General features: G+C 42.6%; 2 protein-coding genes across 3 annotated transcripts; one reads left to right on the top strand and one right to left on the bottom strand.

Annotated features, from left to right (window-relative positions):
- Positions 1–1,008: 1,008 nt before the first annotated feature.
- Positions 1,009–5,176, top strand: si:dkey-26c10.5 (uncharacterized protein LOC563797 homolog). 2 transcript variants are annotated; one of them, XM_062539423.1, is made up of 7 exons: positions 1,009–1,342; positions 1,535–1,657; positions 3,134–3,229; positions 3,507–3,608; positions 3,878–4,029; positions 4,117–4,217; positions 4,497–5,176. In XM_062539423.1, the coding sequence occupies exons 1-7, from the start codon at positions 1,258–1,260 to the stop codon at positions 4,621–4,623; spliced, it is 786 nt and encodes a 261-aa protein (XP_062395407.1). In that variant the 5' UTR covers positions 1,009–1,257; the 3' UTR covers positions 4,624–5,176. The 2 variants fall into 2 exon arrangements, with proteins under 2 accessions (XP_062395407.1, XP_062395408.1); XM_062539424.1 differs by lacking the exons at positions 1,009–1,342; positions 1,535–1,657 and adding an exon at positions 2,814–3,041.
- Positions 5,177–5,293: 117 nt separating this feature from the next.
- On the bottom strand, positions 5,294–11,920 carry trpv6 (transient receptor potential cation channel, subfamily V, member 6). The gene is made up of 17 exons (XM_062539421.1): positions 11,818–11,920; positions 11,358–11,518; positions 11,029–11,126; positions 10,671–10,793; positions 10,279–10,419; positions 9,731–9,829; positions 9,430–9,605; positions 8,653–8,799; positions 8,475–8,554; positions 8,098–8,233; positions 7,930–8,016; positions 7,706–7,782; positions 6,969–7,134; positions 6,721–6,787; positions 6,276–6,544; positions 5,779–5,885; positions 5,294–5,587 (listed from the first exon to the last, which is right to left on the bottom strand). The coding sequence occupies exons 2-17, from the start codon at positions 11,486–11,488 to the stop codon at positions 5,311–5,313; spliced, it is 2,181 nt and encodes a 726-aa protein (XP_062395405.1). The 5' UTR covers positions 11,489–11,518; positions 11,818–11,920; the 3' UTR covers positions 5,294–5,310.
- Between the last annotated feature and the right edge of the window lie 1,139 nt (positions 11,921–13,059).

The raw sequence follows: 13,059 nt of genomic DNA, 5'->3' as shown, positions 1-13,059 counted from the left end.
CAGAGTATTTTAAGCATTTTGTGCTTCTCACTCGACCTCCAGATTCCGACATCGCTGTGACGCTAATGCTGATCTTGCAAGGCCGGTTTTCCGGGAGGAGACAGTAGAGGGATCAGAGAAAACCATAATTCTTGGCACAACAGGTCCATTTTACCATCACAATGATTTCTAAACTAAAGTGTTATAAAGTTGAAAATGGTGCATTGCACACCTTTAACCCTTATTTTGTGATATTGCACATAACCCTCCTCACTATTTATAAGAGAGAGGAGGGTTGAAATCTTTTGAATCTTTCTCCGTCCTTATCTTTACTATCAAATAGTTGGTGATCACTCAGGAGTCAGGACCCCACTGCACAGGAAGAAGTTGACCAAGAAAAAGCCTTACATCTTTGAATCCATTTCGTAGAGTTGTGTAGTGATAATAATGTGCAATCAAATGGTTACCCTTCAGTACCCTCATAAGGCTGCATGGCCTCCATGCCCTCCCACAGTCTAGATAAGAGACAGATAGAGAGGAACATGTGCCTGTTTGTGGATAAGAAGAGAATACAAATTACTCTGTGGTATAGGCCTGTGATAAAACAATTAAGGTTAGAAGAGTTTGTGTTTTGAAATTTTGTGATTTTTTTTACTTTTCATGAAAAAAAAGCCATGCGATACTGCTATTATAATATCAACTAAACTGATATTGTTAATGATTGATGTAATATTGGTAATAAGGGTTGCAAAATTCTGGGAACTTTCCATGGGAATTAATGGGAAAATGCTACATTAAGCAAAAATATGAATGAATCATATTGCTTAATATAATTTTTTTCCGCCCCTTTGCAACCTTATTGGTAATACCCTCAGTTCCTTCCTAGATATTCCTGGATGCATGGATATTTTGAATGGTGAAAGTTCCCGTCAGACTTTGCAAACTTATGACAGGGTGCCACAGAGGGAAGTGGAGATAGTAGGCTACAGCTGAAGATTTTGAGGAAGTTTGATTAGTTACGGCATCTGAATGGAGTGTCTTGTGCTGATTTTGATGCTGAAGATAGCGGTTTATTCTTCAGGTTTAAACAGTGCTTCAGTGGCTCCTTCAAACTAAGTTAGCATTGTTACACCCACTGGACAACCTTGGACTCTGCTCGTTATTTGGTCTCAAGCTTTTGCCAACAATTATAGCAAGTAGCACACTTGGCTGGACACTGGTCATCGGCACTAACTGGGAAACAGAAACAGAAAGAGAGGGAGAACACACAGCCAAATCATGGAGATGGTGGAGCTGAGCAGCGCTGACCCTACAGCTGATGATAAAGGCGAGGAGGAAAGTGCAGAGATCCTGAAGACGGATGGTAGGCCTACAGCTTTTTATTTCATTTACAGTAATCTATGTGATGTTCTCATAGTTACATACAAGTTTGAAAGACTATAGAATGTTTGTATTCTGCACCACTATAACAAGTAACAACTGTGTAATATACATGGAATTACTAAGAAATGTGTGCTTTCTTATTTCCTGTCTACTTGTCTACACTATTCCGCAGTTATAGAAGCAGCAGAGGGAGAGGATGAGGATGAAACGAATGTTTACTCCAAACTTCAGAATGTACCCGAGGATGTCTATCAGATGGCGACCCTGGCAAAACAGCCTCAGAAACACATAACAAGTATGTGCCTTGAAGTCCACACTGTATGAATTTGATAAATTATATCTTTGTTGTCATGTTCACTGTTACTGACATGCGGAGAAAGTATACAGTCCAACAACAATGCTGAACTGAACACAGAGCACTGCTTGAGAAGGCCATAAAATACCATTTGTACAGAAAAGGATTTCAATCAGCTTCCATCAACACCCTCCTGCTTCATTCTTGTACGTTTATTGTTCGGGATTTAAAAAAAATAAATAAATAAATAAATAATTTGCCCTCTTAAAGATGGCTTTTTTGACTTTTGCATTTTGAAAAGTAATTATTTGGCTTGTACATGCAACAGGTAGCCTATAGTTAACAATTAACAATTATGGTAGACACAGTCCACAAGAGAGAAATGAAAGGTAGAAAGAGGAATAGAGAGACACAGCAAGAGTAAAATAGACAGAAGGTGGTCAATCTGTAACACAACCACTGGCTGCACTGATGGTGTTAGCGATAAACAACTATATGTGGTTCCACTTAGTGAATGAGGGGATCCCCAGATCCATTATCAATCTCAATTGATATTTGGCCATTGAGAGGCCGCTGGTGTTAACCAGGCTACAATCAGCAATCAAGTGAATGTGTTGTTCCCAGATTCTGCACAAAATTGTAAAGGGCATCTTTTAGTCCTTGCAATGTATTAGTCTAACTATTACATATTTACAAAATATGAATTTGGGTGGAGGGGAAAAAACGGTGGCCTTGATTGTGTTTTTTGAGCAGCTTTACCTCTCAGTGGGCTGTTTTCCATGAGGCCTGTTTTTTTAAAAAAGCAATTTACCATGTTCAATCAACAAAAGCAACTCGTTCTCTGTCCCTGAAAATACTAGCATGTGAAACAATCCCGACCTAGACGGTTTTAGAAGACGAAACAGTGCAAGGCCACGTGAGACTCTGGAGGTCTTTACAGGAGCGAAAAAATAACAAACAATGCCCGGGCTGAACCAACACATTGTGGGGTTGTCCTTGTTTGACCTTATGTCTAAGGTTGTCCTGATCTGTGTTGTGCCAGATATGGTGCGCTCCAGCATAGTAGCAAACAAGGAATGTATTGTGATACGCATATCAATTATAAATGGGACGGAAAGAAACGCGTTATAGAGATAGGAGTTGTAGCGTGCCCTCTGCAGTTGCAGAATTAAACTGTCGAGGACTGCCCACACTGCTACCTAAAATAGCTTTTTGATACCACCGGAAGACCGAGCAAGACGGTGCCCAAGTCAAACCCAAATCTGAATCTCGTTGGATCAAGAAATCATTTTGACGATGTACATAAAATTCTGCAATTTTGGGAACTATGCAGAGGAAAAAAAGTCGAGTAAATTTGGGGAACAGCCGGAGCTTGATTTGAGTGGTAGGGTTCATCATTTTACCACATTCACACGCACAGGCTTGCCTGAAGAAATGACTGGTGCTGCACACACTCTTTCCTTTCTTTCTTTTCAGACTTCTCAAGATTTCGCCTGTTCCGGGCCGTGACTGCGATTCTCTGCGTCATCTGTCTGATACTATTGGTCGTGATTATTGCACTCGCAATGAAGTGTAAGTTACAGATGATTCCTGCAATGCATCACGTATGCTTGGCCTACTGTATACACGTTTTAACATAAGATGATAGAAACACAGGTGAACTATGCACGTAGGCCTACATCAGCACACGCGAACCACAGTTGAGGAAATAACTCGTGATTATGTCTATTCTTGGTACTTGGGCTTTTTTACAGACTGATGTGATGGTAGACCTGTGCATTAGATGTTATTGCTCAGAACGGCACAATTTGCAGTTGATTTTTTTTTTAATCTGTCTGTCTGATTCCAGTGCAGATGCAATCTGTCTGTTCAGAGGAGAAGATGGATGGATCTCCTGTCTGCACTTTACAGCAATGCCAGTCAATTTACCCGCAAAGACAGAAAGTTCACAGTGAGTTATGAAGATGACACGCAGTTATTTACTTTGATAATTTGGATGTACATGTATATTTGGGGTGGATGCACAACATCACAAATCCAATAAATGTGAAAACGACTCATATGAATATTTTTCATATCACCTGAAAAACTGCAATAGTCTGGGATTGTTTTTCAGTGTTAGTCAGAAGTTAAAAATGTACCACAAACCGCAGTATGCCAAACAAACTAACTATGGGGAGGCATTGTGTAACATGGCAGCCTCTGTGCCTCCTGTTTTAGCCTCTACCTGCCAAAAGTGTGGTAACGGTTGGGTCGAGTTCGAAGGCTTCTGCTTCCTGCTCTCCCGGGACCGTCTCACCTGGTCTGAGAGCAGAGGAGAGTGCCAGCGCAGAGGTGCTTATCTGGCTGTTCCTGACCAAGACAGAGTTCAGGTTTGGTATTGCTCAGCATTCTACTGAGAGCATCATTCTGATAGTCTTTCATTACTCTTATACAAATATGAATACTTTCCTTTTCAGAACTTTCTGTCTCAGAAGAGCAAGGATCTCCACTGGATTGGCCTGAGCCGCCCCCGCTCTGGGGAATGGACCTGGGTAGACGACTCTACACTGGGCAAGAGGTGAGCATCATTGCTAGAGGAAGTTCCTATGATTATGTTTAACACAAAGTAATTTGTGAAAAGATTGTGAGAGGAGGCTAGTCATGACAATGACATGCAGAGGAGCAAACATCCCTTAATTAGTTTTGGTGTTATGGTCATGTGCTATCCATCACATGATCCCATGTGCAGCTAGCTATTCTACTTCATGATCAAGACGTACTAGCAGAGGTCATCAGCTATGTCTTGGAGGGTGTCGATTTTAGAGGGATTTATTAAATGTGTTCCTCTCTCTGACAGTCACTGGTCGAAACGGCCCGGTGAGGAGGACTGCGTGTATCTGAATGGAGAAGACGTTTCTACTCAGAACTGGGCAACGGCAAAATGTTCAGCTGTTTCATACTACATCTGTCAGAAAGATCGCTGAAATCCTTCTGCTGACTTCGCTTCCCATCAGCCTCATTAACCAGTTCATATCTTTCTATCATAACCACAACTTACACTGTACCATACCTTCATATTCCAACAAATCATAATGATAATGGGAAGTTTCATGTGATTGTAGATTCACTGGAAGTAATTCATAAAAAATACTGTACTTTAAAATGCGTTTATTTGAAGAAGCAGCTTCGATGTATCGTTTGTTTGCACTTTGAAAGCCTTTTTGCACTTAAACCTGTGGATTTTTTTCTATAACAATTATGAATTGTCTTCAGTGATATAGAGAGATGAGTAGATTTTGTATTTTTTATTTAGCATTTTATTTGATTAAACCGGAGTAAGGTTTATAACAGTTTCATTATATCAGCTGCATTTGCTGTGAACCTCTTTAATCCTTCATAACTCTTCATATCCTTTTTGCCACATGCAGAGTTCACTCTGTGCAGTACATTGGGACCGGTACGGCCACTTCTGAGATTACGAAGTCTTTGGACAGTTTGTAGTTTGTTTCATATATTAAATAAAGAACTCAAGCCCTATGTGCCTCAGAATGTCACTTCTGTAAAATGCCCTAAAATCAACGTTCCCTCTGATATCCACATAACACTGAATAAAATAATTGCTTCATTTGTCTATGTCACAGAATATTAGCATTGTTCTTCTTGATCAGCTGTCAAACAAACTGAATGTCCTGTCCGTCAAAATGGACGTCCTCCTTCTCTGTGTCAAAGCCCAAAGTGCTCTCTCGTATCCTCTGCCATCCCCTGAGGGACTTCCTGTTTGGGTTGGCCCCGCCTCTCTGTGTGGGTTTGGTAAGGGCCTCTCCAGACTCTAGATCTGAGGAGCTCTTTTCTGGCTCCTCTTTATCCCTGTCCTGGTTGCCATCCTTTGAAAAGACAGTGATGTATCGGCGCATTTTTTGGACCAAAGGATCATTGCGATCCTCCACCCTGAAATAACAAATGACATAAAACACATTTACACTATGAAAGGAAAGAATTGAAAAGGTCCAAATACTTTAGCAAAAGTCTGGAAGTATTGTGTTGGGAAATGTATTATTGTGATATCATTATGCCACCTTTCCACAATGAACAACAGTGTGGGCCAAAGCCTGGGAACTCTAGTGAGAGCCTGTGCGTACCTAATGAACCAGCGCTCCCCCAGGCCATAGAGGAGCCCACACACTCCCTGCCGAGGCCACAGCCAGCGGGGCAGCCTCCTCTCCAGCATCAGGGTGGTGGCCACCACCTGGGTAGGACACACACACACACACACACGCCCTTAGCTCAAAGGGGTTATATTCCTCTGAGGAATGGCTTCCTATTACTTATCAAGTATTCAGCCTTCAACTTCAGCAGCGTTCTGAAAACATTGACTGGTGTTTTCCTGATCCCTCCTTGCCTGTGCCTGTTGAGGTGTCCATGACCATGGCAACCTCGACAGGGACAACAAGGAGGAGGACATTTTGGCCCTCAACAGCCCACCACACACACACCATTTCCTCATCCCCCACACACACCCCATCAACCCATAACCCAGTATTTACTGATGTATGTGTTTGTGCCTAGCGTATGTATCCAGCAGATGCTAGAGGCCATGGCTTGGCTAGCGCTCTGACCCCCCCCCCCGCTGCCTCACCTGCGTCCTCCAGAGCTCGTCCCGCTCCTGGGCCACGCGCCAGTGCGTGTCGCTCATCATGGCGATGAGCAGGTTGAGCAGCAGGATGTAGGAGACCACGGAGAACCAGCAGTGCAGCACGTGCACGATGGCCGGCGTGTGGATCTCGTGCTCCACCGGCAGGTCGATGAGGCCCACGCTCAGCTCAAACTGGGAGAACAGGGTGATGGGGAAGGAGCTGTACGCAGGCAGGGAGAAGGGCTCCTGGGTCATGTACACCATCCACAGGGCTGCGTGCGGGTGGAGGGCCCAACAGAGAGGAATGCTGCATTACTGATTTAGCAACTCCGGAAAAGTTCCTTGCCAATTTGGAAAGTCACGCATAGACGGCAGATATGGAGCGTTTGAAGAGTGTATAATGTTGGCTAATGTATAGTTCATATATGGAACATTCAACATGACTCACCTGTGGAAAATCCCATGAGCACAATAAAACTCAGCCACATGAACTTGGTCAAGTCCCCGAATATGATCTAAAAAGAACAGAAAACCACAGGAAGTCCTGAGATGTTTTTTTGTTCCAGAACGTACCGTACCTTCCACCCCAACCGCTATCACAACAATTCCCTGGCTCATGTGACCACAAGAGGGTCGGGTGGAGGTCACGGGTACACAGAGGACCATTTTTGTGTGCGCCTGGCTGCCTGTGTCTACCTTCTGTATCATGATGACGTAGGGGCCCAGCATCTGAAAGCCTCGGGCGAAGTACATGACGTTGGACCAGCCCAGCACCAGACAGATGGCCATGAGCACGGACTCACCCGGCGTCTCCGTCACCCTCAGCACACACAGGATCACCACCAGGCTGGCGTAGCCAATCCTGACGCAGGGAGCGCACACACACACACACACACACACACACACACACACACACACACACACTGTGTCACATCTAGAGCCATATTGTCCTATTACTGTAATACTGTATGTCTGTTGTGAGGTAAGAAAGTGATCACTGTATAAAGCTTATTCTTTAGCATGTTAATGTATTGCTCTAAAAGAGCAGAGATCTATTCAGGATGTCCCTATGTTGAGAAACCAAAAGTTCAAATAAAGATTTCATCATAATAACACAGCTCCCAGATAGTGAAATAAAAACAGTAACACTGATTAAGCTCAATGTGTCTTTCATATTTATATCAGTGGCCTGAAATATATAGGTGCGCTCAACTCCGTGTAAAAGATAGGGGTTTGAGTGCGTAAACAAGGAAACACTGAATAAAGCAAAAGAGTAAACACACTCTCAAGCTATAACTCATTTCATTAATATGAAAACATGTCACAAGACGGACGTGTTTTGGTCTATACCTTCTTCAGCACATAGGCCAAAACACGTCCGTCTTGTGACATGTTTTCATATGAATTAAATATCTATATTAGTGGAAACTTACAGAATGACATGAAAGGGGCCACCAAGTGCAGTCTGTCCGAAGTAGCGCTTAGCTCCAACTCTTAGTATATCTGGAATCTATGAGTATTCAAAAATAATCAAAATAATGTTATCATTTACTCAGTTCCAGTTTACTCGGTCATGTCACTTGATGGTTTGTGCTTATGCATTAGCATTTTCCCACTCCATTCCTCAGAGTGAACTGAGAGAGTCACCCATGCCTACCTCAAGAAGAAGAATGGCCAGGGCTCCGAGAACACTGATGATCTCTCCAGCTAAACGCAGGCGGTCTTTGTAGGTTACATAACTCTCCTAATGTGACAAAAGATGATTATATGGTTGAAAACGAAAAAAAAAATATATGATGAAATATTTTATATATTATAATATTACCTCAAGGGTCTTTGGTATTTTAATAGTTTTGTCATTTTCTGGGAGGGTGTAGTTCTCAGGAATGTCCTTTAGAGGGCGATGCACACAACAAAGTGTGAATATTGCTATGTAGAGCAGATAGAACAGCAGCAGCAACCTTGAAAAAGAATGACAACAACAACTGAACAACCTTGGAACTCATTGTTTAATGAGTGAGATGGAAAAAGAAATGAAACTAAGCCATGCTACCATTTCTAAATGACAAAAGTAAATAGGAATCTTTCTGAGAGCTGTGGTTATAGCACTTCCATCACCAAGTTTGAAGCCCAAACATACAGAAGAACACTATCGATTAAAGATGACTGGTTCTGTGGTGATATCCCGATCATCCTGGTTACCTGAAGTAATGTTTCCCATAGAGGTTCCATTTGAGACTGACCAGCTGCCGGACTGGAGTCACCTCTAAAATCCTTCTGGCCTGAGAGAGACAGAGGAGGACAGGTTCAGGTCTGCACAGCTACCTCATGCTGCTCTACAGTCCCTCAGGGCGGCCTGGTGATAGACGCTCACTCTCACCTCTCGCTTCTGGCTGCCCACAATCAGCTCCAGGACTGACAGCTCGTCCGACCAGGAGTCGATCTCCGTCAGGTCATACAAGTTAGACGTCAGCGGTCCCAGGTTCCATTGCACTGTCCGTCTGCGGTTCACAAAATGTTGAAACGCCTAACCAGTCGCAAAAAGAACCACAATATGGAGACATTAGGCCACCTTAAAAAGGCTTTTGTCAGAAACTATGTTCTATACATTCTGAAACTAATATACACATGATGGACACATAAACACTCTTGTCCTCCCTACAATATCTTATAGTGTTGTGCTCTGGGTTGGACATAAAATATAGGCCCATCTTTTACTAAATGACATTTCCAAATACAGAAGGCCGACCAAACATTATAAAAACATTACTGAAAATGGTCAGTTTCAGCTGCTAAAGCATTTCTCTGAGCTTTGGTCTTTGGTCTGATTGGTGGTTAGTGAGTATTAGAAAAATATACAAAAAATTCAGTATCACCTTTTGAGTAACCTTTGTGTAGATCATGAATGTATGGTATTTCATAATGTCACAGCATAAAAAAATGGAACACCACCCTCAACAACTTACTATCAGTACAACGGGTGCTGGATCCTTCAGGTAATGAATATAAAGTGTTTAAATCAATCAGCACTCAACGGTATACTTTATAAACATGTTAATCAGTTTTTAATGGGGTGATTAAAAAGTGCTGCTACGCGCATCTGTTCCTGATGTATAAACTTTACAATATGTGTAACACTAATTAGAGAACCACTAACCACTATGTTGCCTTCCTTGGCTGCCAGTTTGAAGGGGGTGATCCCTCTGTAGTTGGGCACCATGTCCAGGGGGACCGTGGGGTCAAACTCAGCATCCCGAGACAGGAGCAGGTCCACCACCTGACAGGCCGTGGTCCGGTTGGGCTGCAAGACCAGGATGTGCAGTACGGTATTCCCTGAAAGGAATAGCGCGTCAGGTAAACAACAACATCTTAAAACGTAATGAAGCATCATGACAAGTAATGCGTTTTTACAGATCAGGAGAAAACAAAGGAGAAGAAAGAATTCGGTGTGTGAGTACCAAGAGTGTCCTGAGCACGAATGTTAGCACCGTTGTTAATTAACATGTTGATGATGTCTTCATTTCCAACACAACTGGCGAAAGCCAGAATGTGCTCCCCTGTAGAGTGGAGAGAAGACATATGTTTACCAACATGCAGTCTGACATAACTGTAGAGTGGAGAGAAGACATAGGGTTACCAACATGCAGTCTGACAGAACTGTAGAGTGGAGAGAAGACATAGGTTTACCAACATGCAGTCTGACATAACGGAAAACCTGTTCAGGTAGAAAGGCCAGCTCAGCTTGTAACACAGTTTTGGGTGAAATGCAAAGTATTTACCATCAAAAAGAAAACCATTCGCTATCAACAGCCATCTCTCTCTCTCTCTCTCTCTCTCTCTCTCTGTCTCTCTCTCTCTCTCACTCTCACTCTCTCTGTCTCTCACTCTCTCTGTCTCTGTCTCTGTCTCTGTCTCTGTCTCTGTCTCTGTCTCTGTCTCTCTCTCTCTCAAACACACACATACTGTACAGACACACACACACACACACACACACGGTCTTACTCACCATAATATAAAAGACCTCCTCTTCTCTTTCGGAAGTACATTCCTGTGAGCCTCGGTGTGGCCACATCCCCCCCTCGCCTGATCAGCTCCCGCACCAGATTCACATTCTGATTCACAACAGCGATGTGAAGAGCAGTCATACCTGATCACATTCAGAGAAAGGTGAGATACAGTTGTGATCACTTCTAAAGATTCTGTAGAATGTATGAGTTGATCTACAAATAAGATAATACATCCTTTCATGTCCTGCATTTACATGTTTATTTTAAATGTGTGATGTGTGTATGGGAGGATTGAGGAGAGGGGTTGTGTGTGTGTGTGTGTGTGTGTGTGTGTGTGTGTGTGTGTGTGTGTGTGTGTGTGTGTGTGTGTGTGTTTTGTGTTTGTGTGTACCTTGATAAAGGTCAGAGTTCATGGGTTCATTGATGAGTTCTGGTGCTTCGTTCATCAGAGCTACAGCAGCCTCCAGGTTATCACTAAGAGCAGCAACATGAAGAGCTGTCTCACCCAGAGCACCTGTTACACACAAACACACACACACACACACACACACACACACACACACACACACACACACACACACACACACACGCACACACACAAAGAGAGATGTTGCTGATGGCTCTGTTTTGATTTACAGTGCAGTAAATTATACCATAATTCAAATCACCAGAAATGCCAAATGCAGCACACATATTACGGGGCCACAGTAGACCATACATGGACAAGAGCTGTGTGATCAGCAGCGCACCTCTCTCAAATACATTAGTGGACGCACAGCTCATGAGCTTCTTGATACAGCCCACATTATTCTCTTTTGTGGCCAAGAAAAGAGGGATGTTGTTTATCCTGAAATGCAGACAGAACAAAAAGGTGTCAGTTATAACACCTTTTTATCTTTTTTTCACACCATTTTAATAATAATAATGCATCGTGCATCAAATAATACAAAATTAATATAAGGAATTAAAACAAATGAGTAGATTGCGATGGGACACTGCAGGGTTATTGCTTAAGGTACTAATCTAATGAAGTCATTTGAAACTGAAATAATTAGTCACAGCAGGAGTTGGGACCCACTGTTGAGCTTGCAGCAGAAACGTCTCATCAAGCATCTCATTCCACCCCTTCTTGTTCTGAAGGCGAAATCGCAGATGGCTCCACCAATGGTTGATCTCCCCCGGAGCCGATCGAGCAAGGGGCGGACCCATGGCCTCAGGTGGAGGATCGGATTGAAAAGACTGAACAAAAAGAGACGAAGAGAGGAAGAGAAAAAGGGTGAAAGAGAAAAAAACACAAAAACAAGTTTACACCTTCAAAACTGGTCTTGAAAAGACATGTCATTACAAATAAAGATATATCAATGACATTATACATTACTTTGGGCTTTTTAAAACCAGCAGGCACAATGTGGAAACCTTACTTTAAATTACATTACTCATCATAGATGACATGGCAACGGCTGATTATGCTGATGCATCTTGTAACAAAGACAAATCTTGCAAAATAATGGCTTTATTGATTAGTATCAGTAACTTACCGTTAAAGTGGCTCAATTGTCCTCAAACACCTAATTACTATGCACACTATTAGCAGGGCCAGAGGCAGGCTGTAAGGAGAAGAGGTCACTGAGCATTGTGGTGGGAGGCAGTGAAGGACAGTGACTCAGGTGAGAATCTTTATACAGGTGCTCAGGTGCCACAGGAAAGAGGGAGGAGAGAAGGAGAGGAGGAGGTGCAATGATGTAGAGAGTGGACAAGAGAGAGAGAGAGAGTTGTTGTCAATTGTTGTTATTATTGATAGCAATGGCTAATTCTTTGATGTAATTACTGCATTGGCAACATGGTAACTTACAGTCATGCCAATAAAGCTCTATGAAAATTGAAATTGAGAGAGAGAGAGAGAGAGAGAGAGAGAGAGAAACATGCAAACATGCACAATAAGTAATAATTGTGACATTTCAAAAAAGTAATATGGATGCAATTGATTTGCACAAATGTACACATAATTACAGATGTACACAATAATTACGAATGAATAATTCGACTGAAGAACAACATGCTGACAGCTACAGCTTTTCTTATCTTGATGACATTAAGAGACTGTCCATGGCCCAGGCCGAGTGCTCTATATGGTTCACAGCTTGCACCTGCATGACCAACATAAAACATGTCAACGTGTCAACAACGTTTTAAAACATTGCCTTCGATATAATCAGTGAAAGCCAGTTCATGAATCGCTGACAGGTGCCTTGATGCGAATGTAACATCGATTCAGGTCAAAAGACTCGATGAGGGAGCTTACCTCTATCTATTGTGTGGCCAGATTTTAGATAGGAGCTGTAAAGCAGACGTCCTCCCCACTTCACAATTATATAGATAGCGCGCCAGTTAATCTTAAATGGCAAAATATGTTTTCCCAACGAGTTCAGGAAATTAAATAGGCCTAACATCAACTGGTATGCCCGAGCGGTTTTGACGTGCAAAGATATGAAACGTTGAAGTATTGTCCGGATAAGTGGTGTTAGTTGTGGAAGAGTTGAGGTTGCAGAGCAGAAAAAGTCTACGCTAATTTACTGCGCAGTCTTCAAAAAGCGCATAACCGGTCGGTCACCTTGTGGAGACTAATAAAACTAGTTTTCTAAGAAATAAACGCATGTACACGGCTCAAGGCATTTTGCAGAGACACAATGTTTGCAATAAGGTAATGCATATACAGTAGGGTTCATTTGCGCGCGCGCGTGTGTGTGTGTAGGTTAAATTCTAAATGAAAACGAAAACAA

The sequence above is a fragment of the Sardina pilchardus genome, chromosome 6 (genome assembly GCF_963854185.1).
Source record: "Sardina pilchardus chromosome 6, fSarPil1.1, whole genome shotgun sequence".
Classification (NCBI taxonomy): Eukaryota; Metazoa; Chordata; class Actinopteri; order Clupeiformes; family Clupeidae; genus Sardina; species Sardina pilchardus.
This window is presented reverse-complemented; position numbering and strand designations above follow the sequence as displayed.